Raw genomic sequence first — 12,614 nt, 5'->3', positions numbered from 1 at the left:
CCTGGCCATGCCTCTAGCCGCCGACGTGGTTCTCATTTTCCATCAGCTATGGCTGCTCGATGGCGGATTCAAACGCGATTCTTTCGTGTACTACGGTTCATCGGAAGAAGATAACTCTATCGTGTACCGCATCACCACCAACACGACCACCCTTAGCAAATTCCTTGCCCCATTCACGCCCATCAAAGCAAATTATGTCCTCCTCAAGGTTCAACTTCCAACTGCATGTGAAGCATACAACGCACTAAAGGCAAATGTCCCTCAGGGTATGCTCCCACCGGAAGATTTTAAGTCCGCCCTAGCAGACAAGAACTTCATGACTGCCGAGCCTTGGGAAGGGTTCAGGGGTCCCAAGATCAGGGAGTTTGTCAAGGTCAATAAGTCAAAGATCCTCAATGAGAAGAGAGAGTACAACACCATGAGGGTCTACACCATTGCCTGGGCACCAAATGGCGATAAGTGTCGATTGGAAAGTATGGATAGGTTCATCTGGAAGGCCATTGGTGGCGAGCTCAATGTCGACAACTGGACGAAATTTATGCGTCTTGCTGTCTCTGTCACGATTGGTGGTCCAAACTGAGGTTGACCAGATGCCAGGTGAGCTGTGACAGGATAATACGGACGGGACAGAGGAAGTGTGCACCATCGATAGCAAAGATATCACATGAGCTAAACTAAAATATGTGGGTATAAAACTACTAAGCAACAATTTTCCACTTGAATTCCAGTGCCAAAGAGTACTTCATAGCCAGTAAGCAAATGACAAAGAGAGAAAGAGACGACCTCAGAGAGCGGTATCATAAGTCGGAAGCGCATCATATAGGTCCTGTCCTGCTTGAACCTGTTCCTATTATTCTCTTATTAGTTAATCGTCTTCGCATATTGACTTGACGAAACTCACATAGGTCGGCACGTGGTTGATGCCCGTTTCGTGCTGTCCTTCGACAGCAACTTGCAGGGGCAGTCGCAGCGTGAAGCTGGAACCGTGCGCTCTCGAAGCCAAAACAATTTCTAACATGTAGGTCCGGCTGATGAGGCAGGAGTAAAAGGTCGGAAGCAAGATCTTGTTATCGGGGCTCGGCAGCTCGATCGAAATAGGCAAAGTTGCTGTATGTCGAGGCGCTTCCGCCTTGATGATATCACTGCTCTTGGAACCTCGTCTGGAAGCCGTGCGGGGAGGCTCATCGCCCATGGTAGAGTTCTCCGAGCCTCTGCGAGAGCACGGTGCTGAGAATGAAGCTGATGTCTGTTCCCAGCGAGGCGCGGGAGACTTGGTGACCGTTGCGCTCTCATCGAGAACAAAGCTCAAGATAGGATTCGGCATCACGCTGGGGAAGTTGTGTTGATCTGGTAAAAAGCTGAGATGGCCTGTAGAGTAGTATGTCGATGCTTTGATGGTAGCTGACTTTGCGTACATCTCAGGCGGAGTCGCTTTCTTGGAAGTTGGCCAGAACTCGAGATCGATATTGAGTGAGCATTCTGATGGCTGCAGTTTATCGGCTGAGATGATGACAGGATCTGGTTGGCGTGTGGTTGCTCTAACGTAGCCTAGCTTGGAAGAGAGAATGTCTTTTCGGATTGACTTCTCTTGAGTCATAGTGAATCGCGGGTTTCCTGGTAGAACATGCAGAGGAGGCTGTTCAGGGAGATAAGGCATTACTTTCACAGGATGAGTTCTCTCCAGAACCATGGATTTGCCCTTCTCGGTCTTGAGCAGTGCTCGCGTATCAACACCGTAATTGATAGCGACGGTATGGACAGCCATGTCATCGTGCTCCCAAGATCCAATAGTCGGTGGTAATTGCAGATGTCGTTCCCGAATAATGGGGTTTCGATGCTTGCAAGCCGCACTGGGTAATTGGTATGGAATTACGAAAGAGAAAGGGACCTCGTAGGATTGACCAGCCTGGAGGACTCCATCGGGCGGAAGGGCACTTTCTGGGATTGGCATTCGAAGCTGAAGGAACTTGTGTCCTGATTTAGGCATAGTTCCCTGGTGAAACATCTGAACCAAGGTTGTTTCGGAGCCTGTGAAGACTATCTCGAACGCATCGACGCTTAGATCCGCGCTTGGTGAGAATGATACGGAGCCGGTGATGGTCGAGCCCGAGGTATAGATCTTGGCCTCAAAGTGCCGATCGATAGTGATTTCGAGGGGACATTCTGACTTTCTTCGCGTGGGAACCCAACTTCCTCTCCGCTTTGGCTCAACTTGTGTGGTGCTGATGGGTGTAATGTTGAACAAAACCTGGGCAGCCGACATTTTGATGGTGTTACTCGAGGAATTGTTAGCGCTGATAGTGAGAAAACTGGATGGTCCCAGTCATGAGCTGAGATGATGAAATAGGTTTGAGATGAAGATGAAAGAAGATAAAAAGTGTCGTCCCCTCGGATACTTGAGGTGACCTTTCAGTTCCGCCACAAGACCAGTTGGGAGTGCCAACACATGATCCTTTATCTCAGCCAAGGCTCTGGTCCGCAGTGATTGGCCATGCTGGCCGACGCGACGCCCTGGTAGTGCATTTGGGCCCGTGCAATTGGCTAACAAAAGCCGACCCCAGACTTGGAGCCAAGACCTCCGATTCCCGCACAACTTCACGCCCTGGGACTGACATTTGCCAATTTCTCATCAGACTCATCGAGACAAATGATCAGCAGCTTACCAATCGCAATCCATCACATCTCAATGCTGACGTGCCAGGTGTTTGCATGTTCAGGACATTCACAAGACACTCTGTGGAGAAATCGCTATCTCCTCGGGCTGTCACACTGGTACGAAAGCCAAGAACTAGCAGTAAGCCACCTATCACTGAGTGAGGGGTACCGCCATGATCACAGGGAACAAATCAGCCTATAGCTATCTCGAGCCAAGATATGCTGGTATTTTTCGCAAAGCACCGACTCAAAGATAAGGCTTCGGAGATAGCTGTGCCGCCTATTCCAAGAAATGCTCTCCTAATGATGTTATCACCGGCTATACGGCGTGCGACGGATGTTGCCAGCCGTTGGGGGAGGTTATGGACTGGGTTTAGTGGCATGATCTACCCCAGACTGTTGCAGTTTTCGCTTCAAGTGGTGGATGGTGACAGACGGTTAGGGCGGTACTGTAGAGTAATTTTTTGGGGGTGGCCCTGCCGGTGATCGGCGGGGAAAAGTGAGAACAAAATGAGAGCACAAACAATGGCCCAGGGATTGGTCGAGGTTTTTGCGTACAAGCATGCCGAGAATTTGGGCTTGATCGGAGATGCTCTCATTTGTCACATGTGTGAGCTTTATACTTGGCAGCCACAGCCGCCGACGTTGCAGTTGAATCAATTACGAATGGCATTGAGTAAAAGGCGTTGAGGCTCTGAGGAGGCCGTTGAGCGGATTTGAGCGAAAACAGACCTCTGTTGCGCAGAAACACGCGACATCTCAGTACTTCATCTTCATCATCAATTAAAAAGATCTTCACCCATGAGGCTCCCTCAAGAAATGAGAGCAGCTCCGCGAGCTAAGTTACCCCAAATACAGTGGAACAATATCCATTGCTCTCATCTCGTGAAGTGGGCCGGCAATTGCCGATGAGTTTGTTCTCGCTCAGCCGCATCTCGACGTAGTCTTTCAATTGGATCGAGAATTTTTTATGGCTCCATTTCCCCAACGTTGATCAGGAACTTTTTCAAGTCTCCTCAATTATATGGAGATGAAAGAGAAAATGAGAGCATAACTTCCGAAACGCCGTTCAAGATCCACCGACTCCATCGTCAACTTCCGACCGATATTGACAGAGTGACGTGCTTGGCCAATGCGGGGTCTTATCTCCATGAGGCCAGCTCCTGTAATCCACCTCCGCTTCGCAATGGGACCATTGTTTCGGTAATTAGTTTCGGTGTTTTCCGAATATTTGCAAATAGTTACATATTCAACATGACAAACATTACAAGTCCAATCGATATCGGGAGATGTTCGTTGAGGCATCGCGTCGTGATGGCACCGATGACGCGCTTGCGAGCAGATGAAAACCACGCACCGTTAGATATGGTGAGAGAGTATTATGCACAGAGAGCTTCAGTTCCAGGCACGCTTCTCATTACGGAAGCGACCTTCATATCGGCCAAATCACGAGGGCGTGATGAAAATGCCCCGGGAATATTTACGCAGGAGCAGGTCAAGGCGTGGCGGCATGTAACGAACGATGTTCACAGCAAAGATTCCTTCATCTTCATACAGCTATGGCACGTCGGCAGAGCAGCTCGACAACATGCGTTAGACAAGGCTGGCCTGGAAATGGTCAGCAGTAGCGACGTTCCCATTAGCGACGAATATCCAACACCACGGCCCATGACTACAGAGGAAATCTCGGAATGCATTGCGTCTTTCGCTAGCGCTGCTAGAAATGCCATCGACGCAGGTTTCGACGGCGTCGAGATTCATGCTGCAAACGGATACCTCATCGACCAATTCACGCAAGATACATGTAACAGACGAACAGATGAATGGGGCGGCAGTATCGAGAATCGGTCACGCTTCTGTCTTGAGATTGCGAAAGCTGTTTCACGAGAGATAGGAACAGATCGGACAGCTATTCGACTGTCACCTTTCAGTACGTTCCAAGGCATGCGAATGCAGGATCCTGAACCTCAGTTCACATATCTGATCTCCGAGCTGAAGCATCTGGGGCTCGCGTACCTACATCTCATTGAGCCGCGTATTGCTGGAAATGTGGACAGGGAGACCGATGACATAGAGAGCCTTGACTTTGCGCTTGATGCATGGAGTTGGGCCGGACCAGTCATTCTAGCAGGGGGCTACACAGCGGAGAAGGCAAACAAAGCCCTGGAAACAAGTTTCAAAGACCGACCTGTTGCGTTTGCGTTCGGAAGACACTTTATATCTAATCCGGATTTGCCGCTTAGACTCGCGAGGAATATTCCCCTGGCGGCGTGTCATAGGGATACTTTTTACAAGGTGACGAGCACGGATGGGTACACGGATTATCCTTTCAGCGAAGGATGGAAGGAGGGACAAACGGTAGAGTAAACGACGGCTTGGAATAGAGACATATTTGTCTGGCACGACGTGTTTGTTGTTGCGTTTGTTGACACATGGAAGATGCTGGATGCCTACAGAATACCTAAGCAACGCTAGGCATGAGTCTAGGACCAGGGTTCCGTAAGATGAGACGAGATGAGACGAGACAAGAACAGTTATCAAGATACAACGGGCGGTGTATTCAATGGTTACCTTCAGAGAAAGCATCGGAGTATTGATGTGAATTTGAAGAGACACATGCACTACCTTTCTTTCTGTGTACGCCTCATGGCATGAGAATGGAAGCAGTTTTAAAACCGATAGTGGGGCGGTGAGACGCACGGCCTCAAACATACGATGCTTGACCAAATTCATGAGTGCAATCGGTGACATCTACAACAAATTGACTGTGCACACAGAAAAACAAACAACAAGCAAAGGTGAAACAATCCTTACGTGGCTGCCCTTCTTTCGTCTTCCTGCACCGTCGAGTAAGATTGGGTTCTCGCCGTTGACGCCTGAAGAGTAACACACGTGGCATATCACATGACTCCGCAACCGCAATCTTATCTACCGCCTAAAATTGTCCGGCAATTCTTTTGTGCCCGCACTTCACCATAAGCGACAGCATACCCTCTCCTCTTTCACCTCACTCCTCACTCCCAAATCTCCCCGGAATCGTCGGCAATGCAGGGCATGTCGTCGTCATCCGCCGACAATGCTTCCTGATGCGACAATTGACAGTGCAGCTGACATGCTTGCCCAGTTCCGAAATAGCAACGCCCTCAACGACATTCTCGACCAGTACGCTGTTCTGATCGAAGACTATAAGCGTCTTAAAAGCGATTATGAAGAGGAGCGTGAGGGCAGAGAGCGCTACAAGCAGCTCGCAAGAGGTCAAGAGCGTAATCCCTTTGCTCTCGTAGTCGTCGACGGAGATGGTTACATCTTTGACGAACGCTTCGTCAAAGACGGTGAAGAAGGCGGGAGCAGAGCCGCCAAACAACTCAACGACACTATCAAAGATAGTCTACGCCGCAAAGGTCTCGAATCCTGCGAGGTCATGGTCCGCGTCTACGCCAACCTCACAGGCCTATCAAAAGCCCTCTGCAAAAACGGTCTCGCCGGTGCAGAGAAGCGCTCCTTCTCCTCCTTCACAGCTGGGTTCAACCGCTCTTACGGCCTTGCTGATTTTATCGACGCGGGCGAATTAAAAGAAAACGCCGACTTTAAAGTCAAAGCCATTCTGCGCCTCTACGCCGACAACGCCCAGTGCAAGCATATTTACTTCGCGGCCTGCCATGATGTGGGCTACGTATCCGACCTTATCCCCTTTAGGGGCAACCGTGAAAGATTCACGCTTATTCGAACGCCGAGTGTGTTGTTTCATAAGGAGTTTGACAGACTTGGTATGAATGTCGAAGAACTCCCTGGTGTATTCCGCCATGTGCCACTCACATACGCGTATTCTACTTCGCAAACAAAGGCGGCTCTTGCGTCGTCTACCAATATCAGCAAAGCCGTCAGCGTAACATACACAAATTCTACGATCAAAGGAAACTCGAATGATGGGAACTCGGTCTGCAGCTTTTATGCGCAGGGAAATTGCCGATATGGCAGCGGATGCAAGTTCTCTCACATCGACAGTAAAACATCCAGTCAAAATAGTACACCATCACCATCCACAATTGGTACAAGCACAAAGAACTTGACAGGCGATTGGCGACGAGGCTCCAGCTTCACCAAGAGTAATATTGAGTCCCTACCTCGAAAGGATGATATCCCCGATGGATGTGTCGCCATCAATGCAGTCGAGGACCGTCTCGATGCTTACTTGCCCCCGCCTGATCCTGATGCCGCAAGACGTCTCAAGATGCTATCGCAAGACAAGAGATTCTGCAATAACGCACAGCTGTATAATTCATGCGAGAGCGACAACTGCGGGTATGAGCATGCGCCAATTGATAAAGACCTGCTTCCAGCGCTCGAACATCTCTCACGTTCTGTACCTTGTACGCGTGGGGGAGCTTGCCGAAGAACAAACTGTGTTTATGGCCATGTATGCCAGCGGGCTGACTGCCGTAACCGAGCCGGTGGGAAAAGCTATTGTCGTTTCCGCCCGCGAGTTTGCACCGCAGATTACTCTCCCTTCGACTACGTTCCGGCAGTTGACCAGGCTATGACGTCCCCATCCCTGCGCTCTGAAGATGTAGATGGGCGCAACGCCGAGAATGGGGGGACGAACCTGTGGGGAGATCAGTAAACAACTACAAACTACAATGGTATACCTGATAGGATGGGTATACACATTAACGCGATTTGTTGAAGGGGATCTTGTTTCTACCTCGACGGCCTCATTATAGAATGGCTGAGGCTTGAGGTCGCTCATTATCTTGTGGAATTGCCTTCGCCCGTACAATATGGCAAATACGGAAGGTTGAGGGTTCTCACTGTTCATTCAACTGGACAGATCCAGGGGATAATTCGGATGGGCCGTATTCAAGAAAGTCGAGTTTGGTAGTCGGATGAAAAAGGCACTAGAATACGGTACTTGGAAAAATATAACTACAAGGATACTATCGAGGTGAACGTGACTTGGAGATGTGATAACGCGTGAGCTTTGCCTGAAACCTATTCTCAGCAATGGGAAATATTTAGGTAAGTTTCGTATAACTGATTACACTGATTTTGTTTGAATGAGATGAAGCTTTATCTGGACAGCCTTCAAGACTAATGATCATGGATTCCGCAAAGACTGGTTATACAATAAGAGGGTTCACAGTTTCACACTCTACTGCCCCAACCAGCCTCGAACGCTACTGACTCCGAATTGAAACGGCCATGTCTCTCTTCTCGGGCCTAACCAAATTTGGACCACGATGCCCATTACAGCAACACATATGGCACGCTGATAGATGACTGGCATGGCGAGCCTGCCGAGCACGAGACGTCTTCCAGTTTCAGTGGAAGTGTTGCCTGGCGAGTCCAGGAGACTTCTCTCCGGTTCGTATGGCGATGGCAGGTAAGGCGTGCGTCATTCGGAAGTGGACAACACCAAAGAATGAAAGTCACTTCTACTGTATCTTTCCAGGAAAATGTCGAAGTAGCTTCCCTTGTGAGGAGGCATGATGAGGCTTTGGCTTAGTCAGAGTTGAAATAACCTTGAATCTGTTCCAGAAGTAGCGAAATTGACCGATTGTGCGGAGTGTTTTTAATGAAAAGGATCAAGATCAAGCGTACACTCCTCATAAGTTTTCCTCAATCACGTAGTCTCTCGAGGAGTAGACAGAGCTGGATCGTTTGTGGCTTCCATTGATTTGGTCCTTCCCTCAGGTTATGATGACAGTTGCCCTCACTGAAATGGGACGCGTCATTTTCATGACCATGGTCCTTCCTCAAAGTTGGCCAAAACATTGACGGGTTAACTGGCCTTCGTCTGGAGCTCCCAGACTTGACAAATTCATCATCCCAAGACACATGCAAATCCTTCTGCTTCCTGCATATCCATCCCCATCCATCGTCAAACTCAAGTTGACAGGCCTTGGTGAGTGATGACATCTTCACTTCATCTACTGCAACCAAGAACAAGCAAGATACGGCTAACTTGGACAGTGTCCCCACGATGCACCCAGTGTCATCGAAGCAAAGTCCCGACCGATCGACCGACCGGGCACTCGACAAGCAGATGAGCCAACGATCGAAAGATACGAATTTGGTATTCATCTCGGCCGACTCAGAAGATTCGAGCGGTCAACTGCAGGGTGTCAACCCACAAAGAGGAATGGCCTAGGTGTCGTGAATAGCAATTATGCAGCGCGCCAGTGCCACGATGCCTGATAGCCCCGAGAGCGAGGGCGAGTGGGACGACCTCATTTTGAATGGAAGTCTTGCGCTTGGTTATCAATCCTGACACTATGCAGTGCTTGTCCACGACCCCTGACGCGTGCCATGCAAACTTGCAGACGGCCAGAAGAGTCTCTTTAGCACTGAAAGCTGGACTCGGTCGGGGGCTCGTCATCGACCTAGCGCGTATCAGTTCCATATCCATCAGGTTCTTGATCAGAAGAGTCCAAATAGGCATAGCGCCAGGCTCGGTTAGGAGGGCTTGCCCCTGTTGCTACGATGCTTGCGTCGGTCCAACGAGTACCTGTCTCATGAGGGATTTGGTCAGAAGAGTCTCAACAGCACAGCGCTGGGCTCGGTTGGGATGGGTTCATCCCTATAGCAACTCGATGCTTCCTTTAGCATTCATCAAAGAATGGGGAAGAGCTGACCCTCCATGTCAACATGAGAGGGGAGGCGGGCGGCGAAGTCGGACTCTGCAACCTCCTCGTGGTGCCGCCTGGGAACCCGGTCAATACCGGAGCCAGTGCAGAGACGCAATTCCTTTCCTATTCTTCCTATGGCTGACTGATCACATAGGGATGGCTCGGGCTGTCACTTGCTTGTTGACTCATGTCATGGGTGGAAGGGGTCGAGGGCCGTCGTCAGAACGCACAAGCAAGGTTCCCGCACATTGATAAGGCTACAGCGAGGCATTTTTGGATGGTCAGGTATAAAGAAAACTTTGGTAAATAAGAACTACTCTACACCACTTGCGACCTACGTTCCTTGCCTAATACGTTCGTGAGTCGCAGTCTGGTATCATTTCTCTGATATGCCAGAAGGTTCGAACTCTCGGGAGACAAGAATGAAGGTTCACAGTTCCTCCCACCCCAGGAGTCCAATATTGCAATGAAATTTGCGTTCCCGAAAACTAAAACATCCAGTTTTGATCTTATTGCCGTTGTTGTGCTCTTCACGAATGCTCTCTTCCAGCTGCCGCACAAAGTCAATAGACGAGCTTCCATCTCGACTCGATGTGTCATCCACGGGCTTTACATACTCCCAGTTCTTTAGTTTCTCATCATCAGGGCGTCGTCTGCGCCGAAAGCTCCAGTAGCGCCGATGGGAGGTAAGGCCGCAGTCGATTTCCAGGAACCTCCTATCTCTAGCATAAAATGCGTTGAGCGTTTCATGGCATTCAGACCGTTCTTCAAAAGCCGGTGCGTTCTTTCTTCTCTTGAGGGTGCGATCGATGAACCACAGTTTCTCACAATCCTTCAGCTCGAAAGCGGCATCCATCAACTTGCTGAAGTTTGGCCTATCCCAGAGAAATGGAGAGGCGGATATTTCGTCCCCCCACTGAGGATCATACTCAATTGCAATGTGCTGGAGTCTTCTCCAGGAAGGCCGGAGTTCCCCTCGCGTTGGACGAGACCCAACGAAGTGCCAATCGATACCGTCCAGTTTATCAAATTGGAAGATGAAGAGATCTCTGCGAGGGAACACCGTCAAGTAGTGCGGGGAGCCTCCTTCGAAGTATCCTGTGGAAGGCACCTGAAACACCAACCAGTAAGGATACGGACGCCACTCTCTAGTATCACGTCGTAAAAAACGCCGCAATCCATCGACAGGCCACTCATACTGGCTGAAATGCTTTTCGATGGCGAGTCGCGACTCTTTACAGGTATTCCACATTGCACCGTCGATGAGATACGTGGAAATGTTCTCGTTCTTGCGGTCCTTGTCCAGGCTGTTGAAGTATCTGTCGGGTGACGGCTCGGATAGAATACCACTGAAGAGGTTGCCATGCATGAGAGAACGACCCTCAGCCATGCCTTTCTTGTTCTCGTCGTAGTGCCCGAAGATGTGAACACCTGGGTGATTATCTCGAAGGACGAGTGGCCAAATCATGTCTCGAATCTCCCGAGGAAGATCAGAAAAATTTGCCATGGTCGAATATGTGATGAAAGATGAGAGGTTGGAAGATGGATAATGCATGATGGATCTGAGGAAGTGGGGTGCGCCGCGACGGGTTTTATAGCGAATATTCGATCTGACTGCGTAAAATTCCATCATGGAACTTTAATCTGTGTTAGGAGCCCTAAGTTCAAGTCTTCCAGGCAGCAATAGTTAACCCTCTTCGAGGGAACTTAATATAATTTTGACTGTATTTATTTATGCTACGTATAACTCTGTCAGTAGCCACATCTAGGAGATTAAGCTTTTATATTAAAGTCTATTTACTTATCCTTACTACTAATAAGATTACTAATTAAGTTATTATAAAAGCATATTATTCTATTTTTTATTTAAAAACTTATCTTTATTAAGGCTATATATATATTACTTTTTAAAAGCTAAAGTTGAATAGGATTTTTTAGTGTATTAGCTTAATATACTTTGTAAACGTGTTATAAGCTTTAGGCATTAATCAAGCAGCAATAGTTAAGCTATGTAAGTAGTTTGTGCAAAGGACATTTGAAGAAGTCTAAACTCTAAGGTGACTTAGAGCCAGGGAAGAACAAACTCAACAAAGCATTATAAATCAGGGTCCAACGCACCAATACTTAGCGGCCTGAGTCATTAATAACTTCTGTTTTCACGGTTCCCTCGAATATCTTATAATAGTGGCAACAGCTTCTAATTTTTATTATTGTCCTGTATAATCATATCTGCAACGACTCCTTGAACAGTTCAAAGATCATCCCACCCAAGAAGAAGACCGATTTGGCAATAATACTCTGCTTCAGTATCGTCTGGATCGTACCGTTAATCGAGCTCGCCTTCCAAACACGAGATGAATTCTGGAGAAGAGCTAAACTGGTGAGCATCTGGACCACACTCATCATACTCATCATATGAGCAGCAATAGTATTTCGGAGTAGGGCTCAAGGGCTTGATGTATTCCCATTCCGTACATTTGGGGTACTTACCCTTAATCTCCAGAAACTTCCTGTCGCTGGCATAGAATGCATCGATACTGCAACGGGACTTTGCGTTTTCCTTCAACACTGGAGCATCCTTCTTTCGCTTGAGGGTACGGTCGAGTATCCAGATTGTCGAAAAAGAATCATGCAATTCGAAGGCTGCATCAACAAGGGCTCTGATATTTGTGCCGGCAGAGAAATATTTCTTGTCGGATATCTCCTCCCACCACCTTTGGTCATACTCTATTGCAATATGCCGCACCCCACCGAAATTTTCCATCGGACGGGCCAGGGAAGCTTCAAATGAAACCCAAGACCAATCAATATTGCTCAAATCCTCTGCTTGCAAGACAAAGAGGTCTCGGTGAGAAAAAACAGTTATACAATGGAGGGGAGAACCGTCAAAGTAGCCTGTTGTGGCTTTGTTGAACCGGTCTATGTCTCTGGCCCATTCTGAATCAGGCCTTCCGTAAATCTTGCGATTTGACTGTTTGTATCGTCTTTCCATGACGAGTCGTGATTCATGGCAGGCGGTCCATAGGCCGCCATCAATCAGATATGTCGAAATGTTCTCATCGCTGCAGTCATCATTTAGGTTTTCGAAATAACGCCGCCATGATGGCGCGGCCCAAGTGTCGCTGGGCCAGTCTCCACGCATAAGAGAGCGACCCTCGGTCACATTGTCGTTAGTCTTGTCATATTGACCAAAGATATGTACTCCAGGGCGATCGTCACGCATAGCCATGCTCCAAATCTGGTCTCGGAGCTCTCTGGGAAGCTCGGAGAATCTCTTGAACTCAGACTATGGGATAATTACAGCCTATAAGGTTAAGCTTTAGGCTATAAATA

The 12,614-nt window shown here is 48.6% G+C and overlaps 6 protein-coding genes across 6 annotated transcripts; 3 read left to right on the top strand and 3 right to left on the bottom strand.

Moving 5' to 3' along the window:
• Positions 1–7: 7 nt before the first annotated feature.
• FSUBG_8479 (uncharacterized protein) lies at positions 8–580 on the top strand (the record flags this gene model as incomplete). Its single annotated transcript, XM_036686891.1, has 1 exon — positions 8–580. The coding sequence occupies one exon, from the start codon at positions 8–10 to the stop codon at positions 578–580; it is 573 nt and encodes a 190-aa protein (XP_036535971.1).
• Positions 581–865: 285 nt separating this feature from the next.
• Positions 866–2,263, bottom strand: FSUBG_8478 (uncharacterized protein; the record flags this gene model as incomplete). Its single annotated transcript, XM_036686890.1, has 1 exon — positions 866–2,263. One exon carries the CDS (start codon positions 2,261–2,263, stop codon positions 866–868), a length of 1,398 nt encoding a protein of 465 aa, XP_036535970.1.
• Positions 2,264–3,909: 1,646 nt separating this feature from the next.
• On the top strand, positions 3,910–5,022 carry FSUBG_8477 (NADPH2 dehydrogenase chain OYE2; the record flags this gene model as incomplete). Its single annotated transcript, XM_036686889.1, has 1 exon — positions 3,910–5,022. One exon carries the CDS (start codon positions 3,910–3,912, stop codon positions 5,020–5,022), a length of 1,113 nt encoding a protein of 370 aa, XP_036535969.1.
• Positions 5,023–5,731: 709 nt separating this feature from the next.
• Positions 5,732–7,276, top strand: FSUBG_8476 (uncharacterized protein; the record flags this gene model as incomplete). Its single annotated transcript, XM_036686888.1, has 1 exon — positions 5,732–7,276. One exon carries the CDS (start codon positions 5,732–5,734, stop codon positions 7,274–7,276), a length of 1,545 nt encoding a protein of 514 aa, XP_036535968.1.
• A 2,435-nt stretch (positions 7,277–9,711) lies between these two features.
• FSUBG_8475 (uncharacterized protein) lies at positions 9,712–10,836 on the bottom strand (the record flags this gene model as incomplete). The annotated part of the gene is made up of 1 exon (XM_036686887.1): positions 9,712–10,836. One exon carries the CDS (start codon positions 10,834–10,836, stop codon positions 9,712–9,714), a length of 1,125 nt encoding a protein of 374 aa, XP_036535967.1.
• Positions 10,837–11,607: 771 nt separating this feature from the next.
• On the bottom strand, positions 11,608–12,614 carry FSUBG_8474 (uncharacterized protein; the record flags this gene model as incomplete). Its single annotated transcript, XM_036686886.1, has 1 exon — positions 11,608–12,567. A coding segment is annotated over one exon (960 nt), but the record flags the coding sequence as incomplete, so codon positions are not given.

This window comes from Fusarium subglutinans, assembly GCF_013396075.1.
Source record: "Fusarium subglutinans strain NRRL 66333 chromosome Unknown NRRL66333_c0000117, whole genome shotgun sequence".
NCBI classification, from domain to species: Eukaryota; Fungi; Ascomycota; class Sordariomycetes; order Hypocreales; family Nectriaceae; genus Fusarium; species Fusarium subglutinans.
Note: the sequence above shows the minus strand (reverse complement) of the source record. Positions and strands in the feature narration are given on the sequence as shown.